General features: G+C 33.9%; 2 protein-coding genes across 3 annotated transcripts in view; both read left to right on the top strand.

Annotated features, from left to right (window-relative positions):
- Window positions 1–6,043, top strand: part of LOC111701285 (origin recognition complex subunit 5-like) — an 11,136-nt gene extending 5,093 nt beyond the window's left edge. The window contains exons 5-13 of one of the 2 annotated variants that reach the window (XM_023472493.1): window positions 754–811; window positions 1,187–1,253; window positions 1,431–1,546; window positions 2,399–2,516; window positions 3,195–3,297; window positions 3,656–3,822; window positions 4,092–4,184; window positions 5,089–5,164; window positions 5,703–6,043. In XM_023472493.1, the coding sequence (XP_023328261.1) occupies window positions 754–811; window positions 1,187–1,253; window positions 1,431–1,546; window positions 2,399–2,516; window positions 3,195–3,297; window positions 3,656–3,822; window positions 4,092–4,184; window positions 5,089–5,164; window positions 5,703–5,815 (911 nt within the window). In that variant the 3' untranslated portion in view covers window positions 5,816–6,043. Of the gene's footprint in view, window positions 1–753; window positions 812–1,186; window positions 1,254–1,430; window positions 1,547–2,374; window positions 2,517–3,194; window positions 3,298–3,655; window positions 3,823–4,091; window positions 4,185–5,088; window positions 5,165–5,702 lie in introns of both variants that reach the window. The other variant, XM_023472485.1, reaches the window with a different exon arrangement.
- LOC111701275 (DNA polymerase epsilon subunit 2-like) lies at window positions 6,040–23,930 on the top strand. Its single transcript, XM_023472474.1, has 16 exons — window positions 6,040–6,184; window positions 6,596–6,662; window positions 7,764–7,828; window positions 8,334–8,388; window positions 10,825–10,898; window positions 11,232–11,284; window positions 11,779–11,882; window positions 12,711–12,864; window positions 13,313–13,406; window positions 13,612–13,724; window positions 16,743–16,834; window positions 19,985–20,100; window positions 21,238–21,351; window positions 21,798–21,947; window positions 22,398–22,495; window positions 23,725–23,930. The coding sequence occupies exons 1-16, from the start codon at window positions 6,048–6,050 to the stop codon at window positions 23,826–23,828; spliced, it is 1,590 nt and encodes a 529-aa protein (XP_023328242.1). The 5' UTR covers window positions 6,040–6,047; the 3' UTR covers window positions 23,829–23,930.

The raw sequence follows: 23,930 nt of genomic DNA, 5'->3' as shown, positions 1-23,930 counted from the left end.
TTTAACGATACAGTTTAGTAATTTCAGTTAAGAATTGTAATATTAAGACGTTCCTAATATAATAACAATAACTTGTATTGTTATTGTTTAGTATTCTGTAGGCTACAGGAGTTAACTGGTTTAAATATTTTTTAATGTTTAGTATTCTGTAGACTCCAGGAGTTAACTGGTTTAAATATTTGTTAATGTTTAGTATACTGTAAACTCCAGGGGTTAACTGGTTTAAATATTTTTTATTGTTTAGTATACTGTAGACTCCAGGAGTTAACTGGTTTAAATATTTGTTATTTTTTAGTATTCTGTAGACTACAGAGTTAACTGGTTTAAATATTTGTTAATGTTTAGTATTCTGTAGACTACAGGAGTTAACTGGTTTAAATATTTGCTATTGTTTAGTATTCTGTAGACTCCAGGAGTTAACTGGTCTAAATATTTGTTATTGTTTAGTATTCTGTAGACTACAGGAGTTAACTGGTTTAAATATTTGCTATTGTTTAGTATTCTGTAGACTCCAGGAGTTAACTGGTCTAAATATTTGTTATTGTTTAGTATTCTGTAGACTACAGGAGTTAAATGGACTAAATATTTGTTATTGTTTAGTATTCTGTAGACTACAGGAGTTAACTGGTTAAAATATTTGTTATTGTTTAGTATTCTGTAGACTACAGGAGTTAACTGGTTTAAATATTTGTTATTGTTTAATATTCTGTAGACTCCAGGAGTTAACTGGTTTAAATATTTGTTATTGTTTAGTATTCTGTAGACTACAGGAGTTAACTGGACTAAATATTTGTTGTATCTTCGAATCAAGGAATCTACTAACTGTACAACAACATTCAAAATTAAAATTAGGGGTTTTGTTTCAAGGTGTGCTGTAATCAACCCTTAAAGCCATTGTCAACTACATTCAATTACTACTTTTTTAAAAAAATAAGATTTTTTTATTATTCTTATGTGCTAAATAATTGTACAGTCTTCTTTAATGCAGCCTTTTGATGGGAGGGGGGGGNGGTGTGTGGAATTTTTATTTTTTATTTTTGGAGATAAAAGTGAGACAGCAGTATGTGGTATTTAGTTTTTGAGTGTCCGTCTACACATTTTTATTATTATTTTCCATACATTTGCCATTTCCAAAAAACCTAGGGGTATTTTTTTGCTTTAAAAGTTTACAGGGTACATTAAATAGAATAGATTGGACACGGTTTCTCCCAAATAGAGGACTACCCTACCCATACATTATTCATTTTCCTCAGGTAACATTTTTATTTATTGTCATGAATTGTTTAAATTTTTTATGATTATTATCTTTATTATTCTTATTTAGCCAGTGCATTTAGCAAAAAAGAAGAATATGAAAAATAATACTTATTTTAAAAAATAAAAAGTTCAATAAAGATATATTTCCAAAAACTACTTTGCTCCTTTTTCAGTACAAAAAGGGTGAGATGACGGAACTTTTAATATCCCAGCTTCCCGGGGAGAAAAGTTGGGAGTTTAAGAGAGACTTTATATCCCTGGTCCAATCTATATTCTTTATGGTTGCAAGGTTAGTTATAAACAAATTGCTTTATCCAGGACCTGAAAGGACAAACCTTAACAAAAACTTCTTACCCTTTCCCCCCACACACAAATCGTTGACCAAAATGCTAAATTTCACCAAAATGCTAAATTTTTGTGAAAATTAAAAATTATTTTGCAAATGAGGTCCGATGGTGATGAGGGAGGGGGAGCATAGGCGCCATGATCCCCGCAAAATGATCTCCGAGCCTCCAGATTTGCATAATGACCTCCAGGCCCCACGAAACTGTCTCCCGGCCTCCATGATGTCACTGTGGCTGGGAAACATTTTCCCGGGGCCTGGTGGTCATTCTGCAAATCTGGAGGCTCGGAGGTCATTTTGCGGGGATCATGGCGCTACTGCACCCCCTCCCTCTTGTGAAAGGGGGAAGAGGATTTAAAAAAGAGACTGGCATTTTTCATTTTCAACAATACCCTCAAAAGTTTTGTCTGATCAAGGATTTTATCATGTTTATTTCTTTTATAATTCATTATTTTCAATTGTGCTTTCTCTACAAAAGTGACCCGCCCATTGCTGAACGTTATTCCTCCCAGCAATGTTTCCTCCCACAAACTGCTTTACTCGTGTGTACCAAATATTTTAATATTTCTTCATCAGAACTTAATTATATCTTTAACTTTTGTTACAATATTTTAATATTTCTTCATCAGAACTTAATTATATCTTTAACTTTTGTTTCAATATTTTTAATATTTCTTCATCAGAACTTAATTATATCTTTAACTCTTGTTTCAATATTTTAATATTTCTTCATTAGAACTGAATTAATTTTTAACTCTTGTTGCAATATTTTAGATCGTTTACTGAGCTCTCTTTTAGATCGTTTACTGAGCTCTCCCATATTGCTGGACTACACTACAGCGAATACTGCAGACCGGTCGACTCAGGAGAATGCAAGGAAACTGATACTAAGAAATTATGGTTCAATATCGACAAGGTAAAATCATTGCTTAGGATCCGGATCCTTTGGAACAGCAAGATTTTAGATTCCTGGATCCGGATCCGCGAAAATATGCGGATCCACGGATCTGAATCCAAGGGGCAAAATAACAACCAAAAACGGCAAAAAAATGTTTACTCTCAAAACACAAATCTAAACTATTGAAAAAGAGAGATTATAAAAATTTCCTGATTTCTGAACGGTTCATCAACTTTAAGCATTAAAATGCCAAAAAAATAGGACAGAAAAATTTAAAATTCTTCGTTAATAAAATTCAGTAAATTTTAAATAAATAACCTGGATTCGGATTCATTTTTTTCCAGTGGGGATCTAGGATCCGGATCTCAGGATCTGGATCAAAATTAAACTGATCCTAAGCACTAATCAGATCCAAAATGCTACCAATTAGATGGTCGATTAAAGAAGCCGAACAGCCAATAAGAAACCGATAAATATTAAAATTTTGGCGCGCAATCAATGAGAGAACTCTTATTGGTCCGACCCCAGCAGGGAAATCCAAAAGAGAGGATTAAGCATAAAATTGAAAGTGTTGACAGTGGATACAAAGATACTATCCAATAAATGAGTTTTCAGCTCAGAAACTGCGTGAAAATTTGAATTGCTATCTTTATGAATCATTTCATTTTGAGTTCAAGAACTGAATTTGCCATTCAGGATTTAAAGAAATGTCTGTCCGTTGTTCATCTTCGTGAAGTTTCAAGTCAACAACTTCGGGAACTACAGAAACAGAAGGAAGAACAAGAGGAGCAGGATACAGGTTGGTTGGTTGGTTGGTTGGTTGGTTGGTTGGATGATTGGTTGGTTGGTTGGTTGGTTGGTTGGTTGGTTGGTTGGTTGGTTGGTTGGTTGGTTGGTTGGTTGGTTGGTTGGTTGGTTGGTTGGTTGGTTGGTTGGTTGGTTGGTTGGTTGGTTGGTTGGTTGGTTGGTTGGTTGGTTGGTTGGTTGGTTGGTTGGTTGGTTGGTNGATGGTTGGATGGTTGGTTGGATGGATTATTGATTGATGGACAGATGGTTAAATGGTTATTGTATAATTAAATGGTTGGTTTTACAGCTAGTCCTGATTTCAAGATTGATTGATTAATTGCTTCATTGATTGATTGATTGGTTGATTGAAGGTGTTGGTGGAGTAATAGCCTTAAATCCCACCCGGCTGAGTGTGGAGCTACCGTTCTACAGCAAGTTCCTCTTGATCTCCGCCTACCTCGCCTCTTACAACCCCGCCAAGACGGATAAACGGTTCTTTGTCAAACATCATGGAAAACAAAGGAAAACATCACAGTCGGTAGGTTTATACACCTAGAAATGAAGATATTTTTCCGAATAATCTGTCTAGGTATTTACAGTGCTAAAAAACTTTATACGGGTTTTAATATTTTTTTGCGGCGGAGACGTTGAAGTTTGTAGGAGAATATAAAATGTTAGGTCCTATTGGGAATTATTGATTTCAAGGTTTTTAAATTTATTTTATGATATTTTTAAATTTAAAATAATGTAAATTTTCGAAATAGAATTATTTTTTATGTTTCTTTTTTCAAATTTTTTTTAATTTAGATAAAAGCTAAGGAAAAGTTTAATAGCCAGTTGACCGGTCCTAAACAGTTCCCATTGGAGCGTATGCTCGCTATATTCTACAATGTTATTGAGGTAAATTAAACAGCTCTAAACAGTTTCCCTTGGAGCGTATGCTCGCTATATTCTACAATGTTATTGAGGTAAATTAAACAGCTCTAAACAATTTCCCTTGGAGCGTATGCTCGCTATATTCTACAATGTTATTGAGGTAAGTTAAACCGCTCTAAACAGTTTCCCTTGGAGCGTATGCTCGCTATTTTTTACAATGTTATTGAGACAAGTTCACCTGCCCTGAACAGTTCCCATTGGAGTAGTGGCAGGGATTAGAATACGTCTTTTTCTTATCATTCAGTGTGAAGTATTTTTTGGCTTAGATGTGGAGTTTTCTTTAGGGGCCTCGGCCTTGATTTCCACGGAATGATGGTTGACTGTTTTTTTATTATTATGAGCAGCAATTTGTTTATGTGAGTTCAGGTTCTTCTTTTAACGTAAATATAAAAGACTGTTTTGAACTTCCATAACATTTTTCCAGAGTTCGGAACTTCAGTGTGGACATTGTTAACCTTGATCTTGATCTCGATATCCAATGCTTGATCCCAAGATAAAAGCTTGATCCCAAGATCAATGCTTGATCCCAAGATAAAAGCTTGATTCCAAGATCAATGCTTGATCCCAAGATAAAAGCTTGATCCCAAGATCAATGCTTGATCCCAAGATCAATGCTTGATCCAAAGATCAATGCTTGATCCAAAGATCAAAGCTTGATCCCAAGATCAAAGCTTGATCCCTAGATCACAGCTTGATCCTAAAATCAAAGGTTGATCCCAAGATCAATGCTTGATCCCAAGATCAATGCTTGATCCCAAGATCAATGCTTGATCCCAAGATAAAAGCTTGATCCCAAGATCAATGTATATCTCAAGGTTCACAACACAAAAGTTCTGAAGGTAAATGCTGAAATATTTCTATTATTTAGGAACGGGTGAATCCAACAGCTAATATCTACACTCAAATCTCCAGTCTTGTTCGACTACAGCTTATCACAGCTGTTGGTAGGTTTATGATAACCCAGACCGAAATATATTTTCAATAAATGTGGAACTAACATCTACTTTTTTTACTCTACAGAGGTTTGGTCCATCACCATTACCGAATTTTAAATATAATAAGAATATATTCGCATTACCCCTTTATTTATAATTTTCTTCTTTAAATTGGAGCTTGGAACTTTTGAACAGGCTGAACCAATTTTAATCGGATCAGAAAAAAAAATTCTTTTCTCTCATTGGTCAACAGTTGAGGACTTGACCAATAAGAGAGATCGATGATTTAAGCCGATAGAAATTAAATGTCGGTTTATTTTTTTACATTTCTGAAAAGGTTTTAAACCTTTTGAAGGACGAAAGTAAAGACCTAGAGTAAGGGCACATTTTGAGAAGAAAAAAGCATCCTAACATTTTTTTATGTTGAAATAAAATATTTCTGGCCAAATTAGCAACATTTTTACAACTCAAAATGAATTTTTTTCTAAGTTATAAAAATCTTTATAATTACGATTTTTTGGATTATTTTAAATGATCTGTTATCCAGGTACAGATCAGATGGACCAGCCTAAATACAAGTGTAATGTGACCCTGGAGTTTATCAGAACCATCTCAAAATCTCTTCAGTTCGAGATTCAGAAGTATCTCTACAGCCAGTGAGAGCATATCTAACCTTAACCGGTTTTTAAATGAAAACAAACATTTTTATGAGAAACATGATTTTTAATTTTCATTTATGTTTTAATCGCAAATGACTCAGTGTTATCTTTTAATGGTCTTTCTCGAACTAAACTTTCCAATTTTACTCATAGAGATTAATATAATTCTTATTTTTTACTACATTTTAACTACAAGATAGTTTTACAAGACAGTCGCATTTTCAGAAAACAAGATGTCCAAGCAGATAAAGCAGCGTGTACAGACGCTGTTTAAGCTGAATGGATTACAGCTGAGCCAGGAAGCAGCTGTTTATTTGACCGGTCTGCTAGCCCCAGTTAAGGATGTTGAGAGGAACGGATGGATTGATAAGTAAGTTAATATTCTCGGTATTCTGGGAGTTACCAACATGTTTCTTAAACCACTTCCCAACTATGTTTGGGCATATCTTAAAAGTTATTGGTCTGAGGCTGTTACTCTTCCTAGAAACACACGTTCCTCATTTGGGACTAAAATCTGGGCTTTGATCCCAACTGCCATAGTGCTTAGGCCTAATTTTACATATGACAAAATAAATCTCTACTTAGACCCACTTTCGGTCATTGGAACTTGACATTTCATAAACGTTTAAAATTTTGCATTTCAATGTTGCACTATTTTTTTTACTTTACTCCTATAACAATGTTACTTTGTAAATTTTTTTCTACTTAAAAAAAAAAACTCAGAAGTACTGTACTTTACCAGCTGTACTGCACTGTACTGTACATATATTTTACTTTTTAGAATTCTAAGTCAAGTGGAAAAGCAGAAACTGAAAACAGCTGTTATTGATATTAAGATTATGGAACAGGTAAATATAAATATCTCAAAAATACCACCGGAAGGTTAAACTTTTTCTGTGACTTCAAATATTACAAATTTAAATTGTACTCCTTGTAATATCTTAAGTTTTCTCCGAAAATACGTTTCTTGGGAAAGAAAAAAGATTCAGTGATACATTTCTGGCGGAAAATATTTATAATGGTAATATCAATTATAATTATGAAAATACCTTCTCCTTAATAGAATGGATATTGGTGTTTTAGATTCAGATCTAAACATAAGTTTCGCTGGGGTCCAAAAATTTATCCAAGAATTTTATTTGTACTGGGTTCAAATCAATAAATATACTTTGCTTGTCTGTTTGTTTGTTTGTAAACAAAATAAGTCAAAACTGGTAAATTGGTAGGGCCCAAATTTTCTGTGGGATATCACATGGCCCAATGGAATGTTTATGGAACATCAAAATTTTAAGAAAAAATTACTGGAAAATAGTCTTATTTTTTTAAATACGCCAATTCGAAAAGAAAAATCCGCCTAAATTTGAAAATGATTTAAATGGCCGACTTTCAGAGCAACAGTTAAAATGTCAAAAAGGTCTTAGTTAAGTAAATCAAGTAAAAGCTAAACAGTATTCCAATTAAATGAATTACAATAATTTTTCCTCAATTTAAGATCCATGTTTGAGAACCATTTCTTCTGATCCGTTATTTCAATTTATAAATAAAACTTTTTATAAGTAAAACCAAAAACAAATTTATAATAAAGATCGGGCTAAAACCCCGGAGTTTGGGTAAGAATTGAAACTCTGATCCCTACAGTAAATGCCTTAAGTTAACAATCCCTGTTATGCTTTCATTTCATTTTATTTCATTTCGTTTCATTTCATTTCAGTCCATTTCATTTCGTTTCGTTTCTTTTTATTTCATTTGGTTTCGTTTCGTGTCATTTCATTTATTTTCATTTCATTTCAGTCCATTTCATTTATTTTCGTTCGTTTCATTTCATTTCGTTTCGTTTCATTTCATTTCATTTGGTTTTGATTAGTGTCATTTCATTTCTTTTCGTTTCGTTTTTCGTTTCATTTCGTTTCATTTGGAGCTTAAATTAGTCTTTTATCCAATATTATCAGGCTATATCAGAGTGCACAGCAGAAGAAGGAGGAGATGAGAATACGGATACTTTTAATATTATCAGGTCAAACATTTTATTTTTTCATGGTTTTTATGGCATCTTGAGTTATGACCCTCTCACCTTACGGCAGTCTGGGGGTCCATTGAGTCCATTAAAGGGTCCTTTACAGATTCCTCTTTTGTTACTTAATACTTAAAATAGCCATGAGCCAGTCATGAAAAGCTAGGAGCAGTGTTGAATGGGATATGTTTTCTAGCCAGTGCAGTGGTTAGGATCCATTTTAATGCGGATCCGGATCCAGGACCAATTTGCTGACATTTTTGGAGAAAGCAAAGGCAAAAAGACCGAAACTTCTTTATTTATAAAATTCCAAATTTTCTGGAGAAAATAATGTCCAGTGTTTTAAAAATTTCACGGGCAACTCCGAGCACTTCAGTAAGTAAGCGGTCTGGGTTATCCAAGATGGGGCTTTTTGTAGATCTCATCTCATATTACTCTTATTACTTATATTACTAATAATGGTAACAACTATAATCCTTTTAAATATTTTTGATAAACCATGTTTTAGTGGGTTCGAGGTTCCCAGATATACGTTCTCTGCTGAGAGGAAGAAATATCTCAAGGTAGGCTTTGTATTAGAGATAATCTATCTAGGATCATAGCTGGTAACTCTTGTATTGTCGATATCGAGATCAATGTTTGATCTTCTATTTGTGTCAATCTGCAGATTAATTTAATCTTTATTTAATATCCAGCTAGAAAAGTGTCAAAAATTCAACCAATCAGTTCAACTGATTCAGTTGTCGTTTTCAGAAACCGAACAGCCAATTAGAAGCCAGGAAACCAATGGGAGAACTCTCATTGGTCGGAACCCATTATGGATATCCAAAAGAATAAATTAAATAGAAAATTATAAGGGTCCACAGTGAATATCGAGATTAAGCGACTGTGATGAGGGTATCCAACACCATAGTTTCCAGCTCAGTGCCGGAAACTTTTCATTGAGATGAAACCTCTAAGCTAAATAACGTTAACTGTTTCAAAAGCTACAATCTTAAAGGGATTTAAAGCGTAATTTCAAGTGACCCTCCATGCAAAGATGGCAATTTCCGATTCACAACGGTGTTCTTAAAAGCTTTGAATGATTAAGTATGAATTAGTTATCAATGTTTACAATTTTGTTAATCAGGGTGGCCAAAATGTACGGATTGTACGGATTTTTTATTTTGTAACCCTAAAATTGTACGGATTGTACGGATTTTTTTTCAAATTGTACGGATTGTACGGATTTTTTGTTCAAATTGTACGGATTGTACGGATTTTTTTCAAATTGTACGGATTGTACGGATTTTTATCCTGGAAATACACCGGTTTTTTTAATTTTCACTCTTTTCAGCAAGTTTTTCATGAAAATTTCAAAAAAAAATCTCGTCAAAATGAAGTTAGTTTAACTTATTTTCTGCATTCTAAATAATATTAGATTGATTAACGTTTCAATTGACAATCAAAATTCATTCATAATTTTCGAGATCCCAGAAGTGTTCATTTGAGAATATGTTCCATAAGTGTTCATTTGAGAATGTGCTATCTGTTTAGCTATCTGTCTATCTATCTGTTTATCTATCTGTCTAGCTCTCTGTCTAGCTATATGTCTAGCTATCTATCTAGCTATCTGTCTATCCATCTGTATATCTATCTGCATGTCAGTTTATCTATCTTTTTATTTATCTGTTTATATATCCTATCTGTCTCTCTGTTTATCTATATGTGTATGTGTCTATCTGTTTCTCTGTCTATCTATCTGTTTATCTATCTATCTATCTATCTGTCTCTTTATCAGATCTGAGAACATCCTCTCAGGTTTCTTCCGTTTATCTGTAAATCTTTTCATTTTTTTCTAATATTAACTTTCTTTTAATTGAGTTTGCAACCCCTGTACCACGCTATTTTTAATTATATTAGATCCTAAATCTACACTCCACTCTTTCTAATTATAACTTAATTGTTTGGTTGTTAAATGGCCTACACATTGATCTAAACAGTTTTAAAAATTAGAATCAACGCTCTTTAGTTCTCTAGTTCTCTGGTTCTCTGGTTCTCCGGTTCTCTGGTTCTCTGGTTCTCTAGTTCTCTGGTTCTCTGGTTCTCAGGTTCACTGGTTCTCTGATTCTCTGGTTTTCTGGTTCTCTAGTTCTCTAGTTCTCTATTATCTAGTTCATTAGTTCTCTAGTTCTCTGGTTCTCTGGTTCTCTAGTTCTCTGGTTCTCTTTTCTCTAGTTCTCTAGTTCTCTAGTTCTCTAGTTCTCTAGTTCTCTAGTTCTCTAGTTCTCTAGTTCTCTAGCTCTCTAGTTCTCTAGTTCTCTAGTTCTCTAGTTCTCTAGTTCTAAGTTCTAAGTTCTCTTGTTCTCTTGTTCTCTGAAAATGTACGGATTTTTGTACGGATTTTTTCAAAAAAGTTTTGGCCACCCTGTAATTTTCGATTGGGTTTCTATACAAAAATTGTCTTGCGCATTTCCACTGCAGGAAACCATATTCGTTATAGATCGGCCTTTTCGCCTTTGCATGAAGGATCACTTGAAATTCCGCTTATAGTCCCTTTAACTTTATTCGAGCAGACCCGACTTTTTTTTTGTCAAATATTAGAACTGTGATCAATATAAAAAATATAATATCCGATAATCCGATAATAATATCCGAATATAAAAAAACTACAAATGCGCTTCGCACATCGCTTAATAGCATATCAGGAAAATAGATGATTGCGAATGGGTAGGATTGATTTTTACAAACAAAAAAAAATATTTTTAAAAAACAGTATCTAATATTCATTGGAGACCGACCCCTTCCTCATTGAAAGCGTGGTTCTCATTCATGATAATAATATATTAAACTTTAAACTGTTAAGGATGACATGATGGGTAGACATAATAATATATTTAACTTTAAACTGTTAAGGATGACATGATGGGTAGACAGACATAATGATATATTAAACTTTAAACTGTTCAGGATGACATGATGGGTAGACATAATAATATATAAAACTTTAAACTGTTAAGGATGACATGATGGGTAGACATAAGCCACTTCTTCTGCCCCCAGCAGCCGAGAAAAACAATATTTATCACGACAGGTAATCATATTTAACATTAAAAGGACTGAAAATACATTTTCACTTAACCCTCCATGTATGGAGTGGAATGCCAGATTCTCCATGATGCTAAATTATTGTAACTGTTTGGCTCGGCTGCATAAATCTTCAAATCACTTGAGAGAAACCTTGATATAAAGTTATCAATTTCCAGATAGTAAAACATCAATTATTATTTATAAAAAAACTCGGATGCATATTGCATACGATTTAATTCAACAATAAGATGTTAAAGTGGATATTGGATACCCCTGTAAAAACTGAATATACTATAACACTAGGTTTTAAAATGAAATATTTAATTATCCTGTTCAGGTTTGTTATGGTTTCTCAGAGAACTGCTCGCCACGATCTTTTCTCCGGAACAGGTAAAATAAGATTAAAAATATTAAAGAAAAATAATTTCTTTTTAATTATATTTTCTTTCATTACGTTTTTTCGTATAAATTCTTAATAAAATCTCCTCTTGCATTCATTAAAAGGACTGTAAACGTAATTTCAAGTGACCCTCCACGCAAAGATGGCAATACCTGATTAACAACGGTTCTCATCAAACCTAAATCTGATGAAAAATGTTGAAGATAATCTCCGTTTTTTTACACGAAAAGTGTTTCTCCATTTCTTATTATAAACAAGAAATTTTCGCAAGTCACTTTCGCAGAAAAACCTCAAACGAAAATAAACAGTTTAAAGAAAAAAAACCATGGATATCTAATTTATACTTGATCAGACAAAGTTTTAAGGGTACCGTTGTAAATCGGGCATTGTTATCTTTGCATGGAGGGTCACTTGAAATTACACGTACAGTCCCTTTTCGAGTTGTGATCAATTGTTGAGCATTTGATTGATTGATTGTTTTCAGGTTCTACAGGATCTGAGAAGAAATACAAGCTGAAACCTGTTGAGTTCTTGTTAGGAACTACAAACAGGATGGATGATATTATTGTTCTTGGTATGCTTACACAGGTAGGATCGAGGAACTAGTTCTTGTTAGGAACTACAAACAGGATGGATGATATTATTGTTCTTGGTATGCTTACACAGGTAGGATCGAGGAACTAGTTCTTGTTAGGAGCTGTTATGTTAAAGTTTACAATGTACATTTGTCCACAATTGTACATTTGTTCTTTAACTGGGGTAGCGTTTTTAAATATTAATGAAAGCGGACAATTGTTTCATGTAGAGCAATATAAGGCCTTCTCAAAACAGGTTTTATCTAAATCGTATCATTTCCTTTTTGCTTTTTATCCCATTATTATCTTTGCAGATAAAGATTTTCAAAAGGCTGTCATATAAACACATAAGTAAAGCAAAATTACCTTTAAAAAAGTACAAAATGTAAACATAATATTCTTGTATACATTTTAATTGGAAGAAAATATATAACACGTTTTTTGTCTTTTTTCTCCACTATTAACTTAAATGTTGTAAATTAACTGTTAAAAACCAAAAATATATAATTGATAAAGAACATTGAACCAAAAAGAATATTTTGGGATATCTTTCTATATTTTAGCTTTTAGCTGTTGCTCTGAAGTGGTCATTTTTAATCATTCAGTTTTGGCGGTTTTTTTTGTGCATTTACAAGAATAACGATTTTCGACATTTTTTTAGGGCAAATTGGATCAACTTTGACGGTCTATAAAATTTTCTTGGGGTCATGTGAGTTGACATACAAAATTTGGACCCGATCAGTTCATCCGTTTTGACGTTTCAAAGATACTAATAAACAGACTGACAGACAAGCAAAGTATATTATATATTGTACGAGTACGAGTAAATACTAATATTTAGATCACCTACGGTAGTTACTACCTAGAGGATCCGACCGGCGTGGTTAAGCTTGACCTCAGCAAGACCAAGTTCCACACCGGGCTCTTCACCGAGAACTGTTTCGTTCTGGCCGAGGGATGGTACGATGACGAGGTTTTTCATGTCATCGCTCTAGGCAAATTTCATCACAACTATCTAAGCAAATTCAATCGTTTATTCGGTTTTAATGTACAAGCACTAGCTCACTTTGAAATTTTCGTCTTTTGTTTTTTTTAATATTTTTAAATTTGAATTATTTTTATTTTTCACTCCAATCGAAGTTTGAGACTCATCAAACCTAGGATGATCATGTTTGAAATGTATCAGAAAAGAGTCTGGAAATAAAAAGTAATGATATTAAGTTTTTGGATTTTGATGAGCCAGCTGTGAGCCGGGAGCTGCCGATCATATCAGTGTTGATTGGGATGTATTGTTTAAACCAGTTCTGTCCACCAGTCACTATTTACTTTTAGTAATAGTATTCAATTCAGTTTAAGATGAAATTTTCTAAAAGACAACTTTATCTATATATTATAAATTTCTCGTGAAGTTTTTATCATGTCATGAGATGATGATTGTGTCAGGGTTTCCTCCTGCTGAGGCAAGTTCCACCACCAGGGGACATTTTGGTAGCACCAACTTCTTCGGAGGCCCAGCTGAGACTACCGTGAAAATCAGGGAACATGGATATTTAAAGACTTGTGCTCCCGCCATTAAAAAAAAATATATTTTAGAAAAGAAAAATATTTTTTTTTTCAATACTACTGAATTTAAGAAAAAAATTATTTGGAATTGGTCCAATGTGAATGTTTATGAAATCAATTTAATTTGTTAGTTTTGTCTGAAATATTTGAATAGATCTTTTATTTACGTGTTGGCCTAGTGAGAAGCTGTCTCTAGCTGAGCAGAACAATACTGACGCCATGTTTGTTTTCTTGTCTGACGTCTGGCTGGACGAACCGGAAGTCCAGGCGAGACTCCGCAAACTATTCGCAGGTACGGCGTTTATATCACAAATATTTTACATCACCAATATTCATATGATGTCACTAATATTCCTATAACTAATATTTCAGTCAATAATATTCAAATCAATAACATTCATATAACAAATTTTGATATCACTAATATTTTTATCACCAATATTCAGATCACAAATATGCATATCACCAATATTCATATCAATAACATTCATATAACTTGATTCACTAATTCATTTCACTAATATTCATATCACCAATATTCATATTACTTATATTCATATCACTAACAGTCATATCTCTAATATTCAAATCACCAATATTTATATTACTTATATTCATATCACTAATAGTCATATCTCTTATATTCATATCACTAATATTCATATCTGAGGGTGTACAGAAGGCCTGTCTCCCACCTCTGAATTTACAGCGATTATTATTATTATTTTCACTAATAGTCATATCTCTAATATTCATTTCACTAATATTCATATCACTATAGATTTCTTTAAAAATAGCAGGTTTATGAAATTTGAGATTATGAGAGTGAATAATGAATACATCTAATATCATTCATAACAAAACAAATTTAAACTATACCATTAATATATGTAATATGTATTATATCATATCTGTTCGGTTCCATAGTAGTAAACCTATCGTGTAAGAATTCCCATTATTACACGGTTCAGGAGGAACACTTTTATTATTGTTTGCTTCCTTGCGTTTAAGAATGCTTATTCTTACACTGTAGGGGCAGAATTTTCATTCTTTAACGCTCAGACCGTGTAAGAATGGAAATTATTACATGGCCAGAGCGTGAAAGAATGTATATTCTTACACGCTCCGAGCATTAAAGAATGGAAATTATTACACTTGTTGAAGAATATTCATTCTTACACGCTCCTTATATTGATCTTTTCAATAAATCAATATTGATATTAACTTAATTATTTTGTACTGACAACATGCACAGGGCAAACTCACCTTTTTCTTTTATATTAATACATGCAAACTTACCTTTTTACACTAAAAAATAACATGCTCACTTACCTTTATCTTTAATATTAAAACATGCAAACTTACCTTTTTTTTAGTTTAGTAAAACATGCTCACTTACCTTTTCATGCTCACTTACCTTTTTCGTTTTTTGAAGTATTGATATATCTCAATTCAGGAATTTCCATTTAAATCTTAACCTTAGTCCTGACAGAAGAGTGGAACCCCCTGTGATTAATTAACATTTTCTGACCTTTCAAAAAAAATTAACCATGATCTTTAAACTTTAAGTCTTCCATTGGACATTTTCATCAAACTACAGAGTCTCAAAGCATACTGCCCGACTGCCTACTTTATTTAATTTTATTTTAGTTTTTCTTCATTCCAAACCAAGTTTGGTGAGATTTTGCAAATCTCTGCATATTTGTAATTATAGTACGGTCAGAGCTTTTCAAAAATAGAAAGGTTTGTCATGTCTTCACAATTTCAATTAATTGTTTTTTTTTACTTTATTCTAAAGTTTTAAAAGTACCTCAGCCTGAGTCAGCAGTCACAATATCTCGCATACCTCAAGATGATAAAGTGAAACCACAATCAAAACCAGAAAAAGTTAGTTTATAAAAGCTTATCATTGAAATACTAGTGTCACAAAAACTTTTAATAGGGTCTTATTACTCCATAACAATGAAAACAAAATAGTAAATCTTGATTCATGAATAAAAGATCTCTATCAGTTGATGCCGAACTGATTACTAGATAACCTGCTTTAATCTCCTCTTCTTGGAAGAATTAGGATCTAATATCCAGGACATGATTTCTTCTTTAAATGATTTCAAGATTTTGTTTAGTAGATTAAGACAACCCACTACAATACCTTCTCCCCATCTAAAAAAACTCAGGACACATTCATCATGCTGTATTGAAATGTATTATCAACTTGAAAAACAAGCAATTTCATTAGAAATTGGTAAACAAACAAACTAAACAAAGGAAACAATCACACCACATGCATTACTTTCAAATTAAGAACCAATTTGTACTTGTAAAATGGTTTTTAACATTTTAACATTAGAAAATAAAAAACAGTGTTAGTCAGCACAAGAGCATAAAACTTATTTGTAACCTTTCATCATGTTAACTATTTCACCTTGAAATAGTCGGATTTCACCAGAATTATTTTTTAGTATGATTTCTTGGGTATGTGCCCATGGAACCTCACAAATATGATATAATAATAATCTTATGAGGATAAAAATTTAATAATGGAATTCTTAAACTCGATGAAATAATCTTGATGCATTCTTTAACGAAGGCCGCAGGCCTTCGTTAAAGAATACATCAAGATTATTTCATCTCGTTTAAGAATTTCCATTATTACATTTTTTTCCTCATAAGATTATCATAATATATGTATGTATATTAAATGTGTGTGAATAAATCTTTAATAATAATAATAATATTCTTATCACTAATATTCAGATGACAAATATTCACATCACACATATTCAGATCACCAATATTCACCATCACGAATATTTATATAATTAATATTCATATCTCATATCTCACCAATATTCATATCAATGATATTCATATCATTAATATTTAGTATACTCTGAAATGCCTCCAACTACAATTGTATATTTAGTTTACTCTGAAATCCCTCCAACTAGAATGGTATATTTAGTACACTGTGAAATCCCTCCAACTACAATTGTATATTTAGATTACTGTGAAATCCCTCCAACTACAATTGTATATTTAGTATACTGTGAAATCCCTCCAACTACAATTTTATATTTAGAATACTGTGAAATCCCTCAAACTACAATTGTATATTTAGTATACTCTGAAATCCCTCCAACTACAATTTTATGTTTAGTATACTCTGAAATCCCTCCAACTACAATTGTATATTACTCTGAAATGCCTCCAACTACAATTTTATATTTAGTATACTCTGAAATCCCTCCAACTACAATTGTATATTTAGTATACTCTGAAATCCCTCCAACTAAAATTGTATATTTAGGATACTCTGAAATGCCTCCAACTGCTTTTATATTTTTTGGAAACTTTCTAAACAATTCTTCCAGTGGAACTGTCTATAATAATTCTTTAAAGGTAGGACAATAAAATGTACAACAAAATTAGCTTTTTAAGTCTAAAGAATTAAGAAAGGCTCATGCAAACCTTTGTCTATTGACGAAATGTTTTTATAAATAATTTAGTAAAGCTAGATTTTCTAATATTTAAAGCATGTTGTAATATTTAGAATTTGACCAGATACTAAAACCTCTCAACCCTTTGTCTGAATCTAAGCTGAGTAGATAACCTGGAGAATAGGAGCAGTACACTCCAGGATCTTACACAGAAGAGACGTTAGAGCTTAGCTCCGTTTATCCCACTAAGGCCTGGGGACTTGTACTTCATGGACAGCTCTCAGAATGATATATCTTACCATGACTAACAGAGGACTAAGGAGGACGCCAGTCTCCTTCCCATCCTTCAGCATGAATATAAATCCTTGGAATCCTCAACATCACTAAGGATATCAGAGGACGCTCTTTGTTCCCCAGCGCCACCGGAGACGCATAGCAGCTAGAGGATCCAGTCTTTATTCTCCAGCTGGATCGATGAACAGAGTTACTTGAGCCTTGGAGTAGCTATGGTGTTTATATGCAAAAGCTCCATATTCTCGAGTTGGTTCTATTGACAGGGACACCCGAGATACAGAGCAGCCAGGTCCTCTAGGACATACAGAAGCTCCATATTCTCGAGTTGGTTCTATTGACAGGGACACCCCCCCCCCAGATACAGAGCAGCCAGGTCCTCTAGGACATACAGAAGCTTCATATTCTCGTGTTGGTTCTATTGACAGGGACACCCCGAGATACAGAGCAGCCAGGTCCTCTAGGACATACAGAAGCTCCATATTCTAGAGTTGGTTCTATTGAAACGGATACCCGAGATACAGAGCAGCCAGGACCTCTAGGACATACGGAAGCTCCATATTCTCGAGTTGGTTCTATTGAAAAGGATACCCGAGATACAGAGTATCCAGGACCTATAGGACATACGGAAGCTCCATATTCTCGAGTTGGTTCTATTGAAAGGGATACCCGAGATACAGAGCAACCAGGACTTCCAGGATATCCAGGACAAATAGGAGAGGGAGGACTTTCAGGATCCTGAGAACGAAGACGCCGCTCATTATAGAGCAACTCTTCACAGACCTGTTGTGGAGTCAGCAGCAGAACCAGATGATCCTGAGTACGGAGACGCCACTCATTGCATAGTAGCTCTGTACACATCTGTCGTAACAATAGTTGCAGGATACATAGGAGAACTAGGGTATCTGCAGGAAACATAGGAGAACTAGGATATCAAGGACACATAGGAGAACTAGGACATCCAGGACACATAGGAGAACTAGGATATCCAGGACACATCACATAATCCAGACTGGACAAACACCAGGCTCGAATATATTTAGAAGACGACATTCTATAAGTTCATTGAAGCCAAGAGGATACATATTTGTACAATTAAGATACATTATTACCCCTTGCAATACAAATTTTTGTAATTTTTTAACGTAAATGTTTCCAAAATTCTGTTTTGTTTACTATTACCATCAGTATAGTTGTCTTGTACTATGTACATTTAACTTGCAATTAGTTTCTTGTTATTCTTTGTGATTATATAAATACTAGTCTATCTTCTATTTTAATTGTGAACATGTTCTCTTTATGTAGATTGTAAAACAAAACAATAAAAGTTGGCGGATTTAACAAAGAATTTCGTGGATTTTCAAAAAAATTAAATGTCGTCTTCATATTTCTGATATTCTCTCAGCCTAGTGTTTGTTCTGTCTGGATGATGTGATTGGAGATCTTAAGTATCCAGGACACATAAGAGAACTAGAAAATCCAGGATCCCGAGAACGGAGCACCCGCTCATTATGTAACAGCTTTTCATAGACCTGTTGTGGAACCACTAGCGGAACCAAAGGATTCTGAGTACGGAGACGCCACTCATTGTGGAACAGCTTTTCACGAACCTGTTGTGGAACCAGTATTAGAACCAGAAGGTCCTGGGACAGGAGACGCTGCTCTTTACAGACAGCTCTTCACAGATATATTGTAAAAATAGTTGAGGAACAAGAGATCTTGATGCAGAAGACACTGCTCCTTGTAGGCATCAATTCACAGACCAGTTGCCAGACCAGTATAGGAATCATCTTAGATCAGCCAAATTAGCGGAGACTCCGGAGCAGCCATATTAGCAGTTTGGTTTACAGTAGAAGTTGCAAATAAATCAGCAGTGAATGGGAAGCTCTTGTTGAGAGATTTCTAGAGATAGATAGCTCTGGGAGCAGCTCGAACTGTAAGTAAGGCTAACATAGCAGACACTCAAGGGGTAGCTTTAGTAGCAGCTCGAACTGTGAGTAAGGCTAACATAGCAGAGACTCAAGGGGTAGCTTTAGGAGCAGCTCGAACTGTGAGTAAGGCTAACATAGCAGAGACTCAAGGGATAGCTCTGGGAATGAACACCCAACATAGCAGAGACTCAAGGGGTAGCTTTAGGAGCAGCTCGAACTGTGAGTAAGGCTAACATAGCAGAGACTCAAGGGATAGCTCTGGGGAGCAGCTCGAACATTAAGGCTAACATAGCAGAGCCTCTAGGAACAACTCAGGGAGCAGTTCAGATCGTAAAAACTGCTATCATTACATGGACTCAAGGAGCAGCTCCAGGTTGTAGGAGCGGCCAGGATAACAGAGACTCTGAGAGCAGCTAAACGAGATAGAGTAATAGAGGAAGCTGCTCAGACAGATCGTGAACTGTAACAGTTAAATATCTAAAGGATCTTATCAAAACATGAACAAACATTACTGGTGTATAATAAACTATGAAACTGATCAATCACAATTCATTTATACTCTGAGAGATATGTACAAAGAGGTTATTAAAGGGATCGATACTAAAACGAGAGTACGGGGAAATATTTGCAAATTTGCCCCAATATTACCAATATTCATAGTTTGAAATCTTAAAAAAAGTTTTGCCAGATCTGATTCACTAAATCCCATGCAGACTCAAGTTAGTCTTATGAGCTCAATTTACCATAGCCCGCAAGGCATGATAATTTGACTGTATGTTGGGAGATAAAATGAAACAAAGAAGCTTTACGATACTTTTTTAAAGATATAAGGATGAGAAAATTAGAGTATGAGAAGAGTAATCAGTTCCTTTTAAATCTTTTCTCCTCAGGATCATCTGAAGCTGCTGGGAGAGATGATCTCTTACCATCCGTCCCTAGCTGAACAATCACAGTTCTTGTTTGTACCTGGACCTTCAGATCCTAGTTCTCCTAATATATTTCCTAGGCACGCAAACATTCATCTTTATCATTCGGAGTTTAACCATTTTAACTTCCTTTTCTATCTTTTTCTTTTTCCAGTTTTTTCATTTTTTTGCATTAAAGGGAGTGACCGGCTATGTAAGGTAGTTGAACGAAAAAATAAAGTAAAAACTATACAGTAATTTAATTAGATGGTTAGGAACATATTTTCAAAAGAAATTTGTCAATAAATCAATGCTAAAATCGATTATTTCGTTTTCATTATTATATTGAATTTCTTATTTTCTCTGAATTTATTCGCAGATTTTTTAAATTCTTCAAATGCCGTCTTTTCAATAATAATTCTAGAAAATCTGCAGAAAATCTTTGTGAATAATGAGAAATCAGAATAATGAGAAAATAGAAACTAGTAATTAAACAAGATTACTTATTTTCGATAAGATTAATTTTTATTTTCTCAACATGTTCCTATACATGACGTCTGTAGTTTATTGTAGAACTTTTTTACATTTTATGTCGTCGTTATTTAACAATTTAAAAAAGCTAATTCTGAAAACGTATCCACTCCCAAAGTAGGAGTTTTGAACGTCGAATTTGCACTCAAACTCAGGATTTACAGATCTTTAAAAAGTTTAATATGTCTCAAATGAATCCGAAAGAAGTTTTCCACAACACTGCATACTCAGTTCAACTACCTTACATAGCCGGTCACTCCCTTAAAAAAAATATAGCTCTTCTACTATATTTCTTAGGCACGCAAATATTCATCTCAAAGATTCGGATTTTAAGAGTTTTGTCCATTTTTACCTTCTTTTTTATCTTTTTCTTTTTTTCAGTTTTTTTCCAGTTATTTTTGCATTGCAAATAATGATGACTAGAGTTTCCCGAATATATTAAGATTTTGATTTTAAGAGTTTTGACCAGTTTACCTTCTTTTTTTATGTGTTTTTTTCCCAGGTTTTTTCCCCGAAACCTTGCCTTTGGTCTTGTCAGTTGCCACTAACAACTTGAGTCTAATCGGCCTAGCTGTTATGACGTTTATTGGATACAAACAATCAGGAGACAAAAAAAAACTTAATAATGCTCAAGTCAAGTCGAATCAAATCGTATTTCATGGGAAACACTTAACCTTCTTTATAATGAATATGTTTGCAACTGCTAGATCCCCCCTACCCCAGCACCTAACTGCTGAGCTGAGAAACCTTGTACCTACCTCTAGATTTCTAACCAACCCGGCCCGGATACAGTACTGTACACAGCATATTGTACTATTCAGGTAGTTTATGTACACTGTACAGTGTACAGGAGAGTATAGAGATATTTGCGAAACCATTTTTTCTTTCAAGTGGGCGGAGAACGCAGACTGAATCGTTCTTGGGAAGTTTCTTTATTTCCGGGNCTTCTTTCAGTATAATGTAATTTTTAATAATTTAGAATTATTAACTTTGACCCAGGGCCAGAAATCTCTAGAATAGGAAGACCACTTATAAAGATTTATATTTTGACTTAGAATAGTCCGATGAACATGAGAAACAGTAATGATGCAGTGTAAACAGACCCATAAACCTTTATAAGTGATCTAATAAGTTACTAGTAACACCATTTGCTTTGTGACAACATCAAATACATTTAATTTTTGCTTAAATGTCGTCATCCTGTTCTACAGTTTTCTGGTTATCACTGTATAACTATGTTTAAATCAATAACTTTGAATTTTCCTAGGGAAGACATAGTGACAAAGATGTGCCGGAACGCAATCTATTTCCCTGAAAGTGGAGATATTCCGACACATTTCGCTCAAACTATAGCTTGTCAGGGACACCTAGCTCCACTCCCCCTCAACACAGCACCAGTATACTGGGACTTCGACAGGTTCATTTCTTTACTATTTATGTTAATATTTCATATATATATATATATATATATATTGCTTGACTGTCTGGGTGTTTTTTGTTTGTTTGTATCTAACAAACCTCAAAACGGCTGAACCGATTTTGCCAACAAATTTTGTGGGACCTCACGGGACCCCAGAGAAGGTTTATATATGATCGAATTTTTGAAAATTTGCCTCTAACAAAATTCAATTTTTGAAAATCTTCAAAATAGACGAAATTTAATTTTTATAAAATCCGCGAATTTTTTTAGTTTGTTTTACAATATATACAAAGAGAAAATGTTCACAATTTAAATAGAAGATGGGTGCGTAAAAGCATAGTATTTTATATTATAAAGATTTTCTTTCAAGGGACACTCGTTCTACTTTTAATTGACCCATAATTTTAAAAGATACATGCTTGATTCCCAACATTCCCCTATATCTAGATCTTTGTACTTGTATCCACTACCTGACCTAGTGGTGATCGCGGATAAGTTTGAACCCTTTACTGCAGAGCATTTAGAATGTAAAGTTATAAACCCAGGTAAGGAATTAGTTTGAATAATTGTACCGGTATTTTCCCAAAGGTTTTTCCCAAGGGCGACTTCACAAATGACAATTTCCCAAGGGGCAACTTCCCAACCCAAGAGTTAGGTTAGGCCCTCAGAGGCGCCGCAGGTTGTAATAGGAGGGGTAAGCGCTGCGACTAGGACAGACTTGGGAAGTTGCCGTTTGGGAAATTGCATAATTAGGAAGTTGCCACTTGGGAAAAATCCTTTGGGAAAGTACCTAACATGATTGTACCTATTTGTTGTAAATCTACAAATCCTCTTCTAGCTTTATAGGAGCTGTAATATGGCAATAGGACTCTAAGGAGTTTCTCCCACGAGCTCTCTAATCCCTATATCTTCCCAACCCAATATCGTAGACCTTTGATATTTAAAACGATGAAGTCTGTTCGATGAAATACATCGAAATGTCAAAGGTTTACATCATCAGGTTGCAAAGATAGAAAAATTCAAGTTTGTGGCACAAATTAGATCCTTGTACTTTTGGACCTTTGAACACTTTCTTATGTCGACAAATCCAAATACACGTTGTACTGATGGCTACTGTGAAATTTGAGCTGAACCTTTAGAATTAGATACCTTTAATCCCAATCGCTTTATCTAAATATCCAATGTGGACACTTTTGATTTCTGCTTAAGCCTTAATCCGCTGTTTATTTCTCTTTTTGGAGAACACTATTTTGTAACTACCATTAAGAGTTTTCTCACTGATTGCGGGCAAAATTTTTCAAATTTTCTCAACTGCTAATAGAGGTCTGATTTGATGATTTTTTTTACACTTCTCTGTATACAACAAAGATTGACGATGAGATCAAACCTTGATCACAATTTCCACAATTCTAAAGTTTTCAGCTCTGTAGATTTGTTGAATTTTATATACTTCTCTGTATACAACAAATATTGACGATGAGATCAGGCCTTGATCACAATTCTAAAGTTTTTAGCTCTGTAGATTTGTTGAATTTTATACACTTTTCTGTATACAAACAAAGATTGACGATGAGATCAAACCTTGGTCAGAATTCTGAAGTTTTCAGCTCTGACGATTTGTTCAATTGTTTACACTTTTCTGTATGCAAACAAAGATTGATGATGAGGTTAAGCCTGGATTACAATTTCCACAATTCTAAAGTTTTCAGCTCTGTAAACTAATTTACACTTAAATGTGTTTTAATGATGTTGGATTCAAACTTTGATTTTTCAGGATCTTTTCAGCGTCAAGATTACTCTTTTAAAACCTATATCCCGTCCTCAAGAAAAGTAGAGGACAGCCAGATACCCGGGGAGGAGGATGAAGAGATGGGTTGAGGATAAAACCAAGAACAAAATTGAATAGTACAAAAAGTGATTTTCATTTTTTATTTTGTAATATTAACATTTAGGTATAAATATAACAAGACATCACATAAA

Source organism: Eurytemora carolleeae, unplaced genomic scaffold (genome assembly GCF_000591075.1).
Source record: "Eurytemora carolleeae unplaced genomic scaffold, Eaff_2.0 scaffold26, whole genome shotgun sequence".
Classification (NCBI taxonomy): Eukaryota; Metazoa; Arthropoda; class Copepoda; order Calanoida; family Temoridae; genus Eurytemora; species Eurytemora carolleeae.
This window is presented reverse-complemented; position numbering and strand designations above follow the sequence as displayed.

Coding starts and splice junctions, on each gene's coding strand:
- LOC111701275 (XM_023472474.1), top strand. CDS start 6,048: ATGTCCAAGCAGATAAAGCAGCGTGTACAGACGCTGTTTAAGCTGAAT. Junction 6,663..7,763: donor ATATTAAGATTATGGAACAG/GTAAATATAAAT, acceptor CAATATTATCAG/GCTATATCAGAGTGCACAGC. Junction 8,389..10,824: donor AGAGGAAGAAATATCTCAAG/GTAGGCTTTGTA, acceptor TAAACTGTTAAG/GATGACATGATGGGTAGACA.